General features: G+C 59.7%; 1 protein-coding gene across 1 annotated transcript in view; it reads left to right on the forward strand.

Moving 5' to 3' along the window:
- Positions 1-746: 746 nt before the first annotated feature.
- The window catches only part of SH3BP1 (SH3-domain binding protein 1), a gene marked incomplete at its 3' end in the record, with an annotated part of 8,928 nt that continues 8,634 nt past the window's right edge, over positions 747-1,040 (forward strand). The window contains exon 1 of the mRNA XM_010072611.1: positions 747-808. Coding sequence (XP_010070913.1) covers positions 747-808 — 62 coding nt within the window. The remainder of the gene's footprint in view (positions 809-1,040) is intronic.

The raw sequence follows: 1,040 nt of genomic DNA on the forward strand, positions 1-1,040 counted from the left end.
TTGCTGCTTGCCCCCCTGCTTTTGTCCCAACGATGGGGACTTGTCATGGGGGGGGGAAGGGGCTGGAGCAGCACCCACAAGCACAGAGAGGTGCCCAAGGGACATTGGTAGAGTTTGGGTGACCAGGCAGGGCAGGGTGGACATCAGGCTGCACAGCCAGCCCATGTGGCCAGGGCTGCCCCGCGCCGCAGCTGGTGGTGAGCAAGGCAAAGGGGAGGAAAAACCACCCCAGCTGAGACAGAGAGCAAGAAACAGAGCGTGGGCCCTTCGCTCGGGCTCGGCAGCGGCTTGTGCTTGTCCTGCCTTGTTAACGTGTTTGCTGTAATAATATTTCCTGCTGGGCTGAAGTTATTTATACTTGTGGGGTGGTGACAGGAACACAGAGCGGAGCAGGAGCCCTGAACTGCTCTTACCTGATCTGCGGCAGAGGGGCGGACGGAGGAGGAAGGAAGCTCAGAAAAAAAGAGGCAGCAAGAGAAGGGAGGCCAAAGGAGGGGAAGAGAAAGCAGGCAGGGCATCCCCGGGGAGGGACAAGGGAGGGGACCAGCCAGGGAAAGAGAAAAAGGGGGAACGAGGGAAGGAGGAAGAAGAGGAGTAAGGAGGGAGAGGTCCTCGGGGAAAAACAAAGGGCAGAGCGGCTCTGGGGAGCCAAGGGGCCAACAGCGTCCGATGCCAAGCATTGCCAAGGGGTGCTGAGTGGTACAGCCAAGCGGAGCTGCTCTCGTGGTCTCATCCCGGCTCTCAAGATGATGAAGAGGCAGTTTAATCGGATGCGGCAGCAGCTGTCCCATCCCAACATCATCAGCCGGTAAGGACTTCTCTGCTACCTGTTCCGGGGGGCTGCAAGGGAGTGGGATGTGGGTCCTGCAGGGCTTGTGCTGCGGCTAGACTGACCTCCCTGGGCTGGTGGTGAGGGAAAAGGGGGAAGGGGTGAATGACCCTGGGTTTAGAGCATCTTCAGTGTAAGCCAAGGTGCTGTGGCTCCCTGGCTCCCTGGTGCCTGTGGGACAGCAGGAAGGCTGCACTGGTGCTGCTCAGCA

This window comes from Pterocles gutturalis, unplaced genomic scaffold (genome assembly GCF_000699245.1).
Source record: "Pterocles gutturalis isolate BGI_N339 unplaced genomic scaffold, ASM69924v1 scaffold19917, whole genome shotgun sequence".
Classification (NCBI taxonomy): Eukaryota; Metazoa; Chordata; class Aves; order Pterocliformes; family Pteroclidae; genus Pterocles; species Pterocles gutturalis.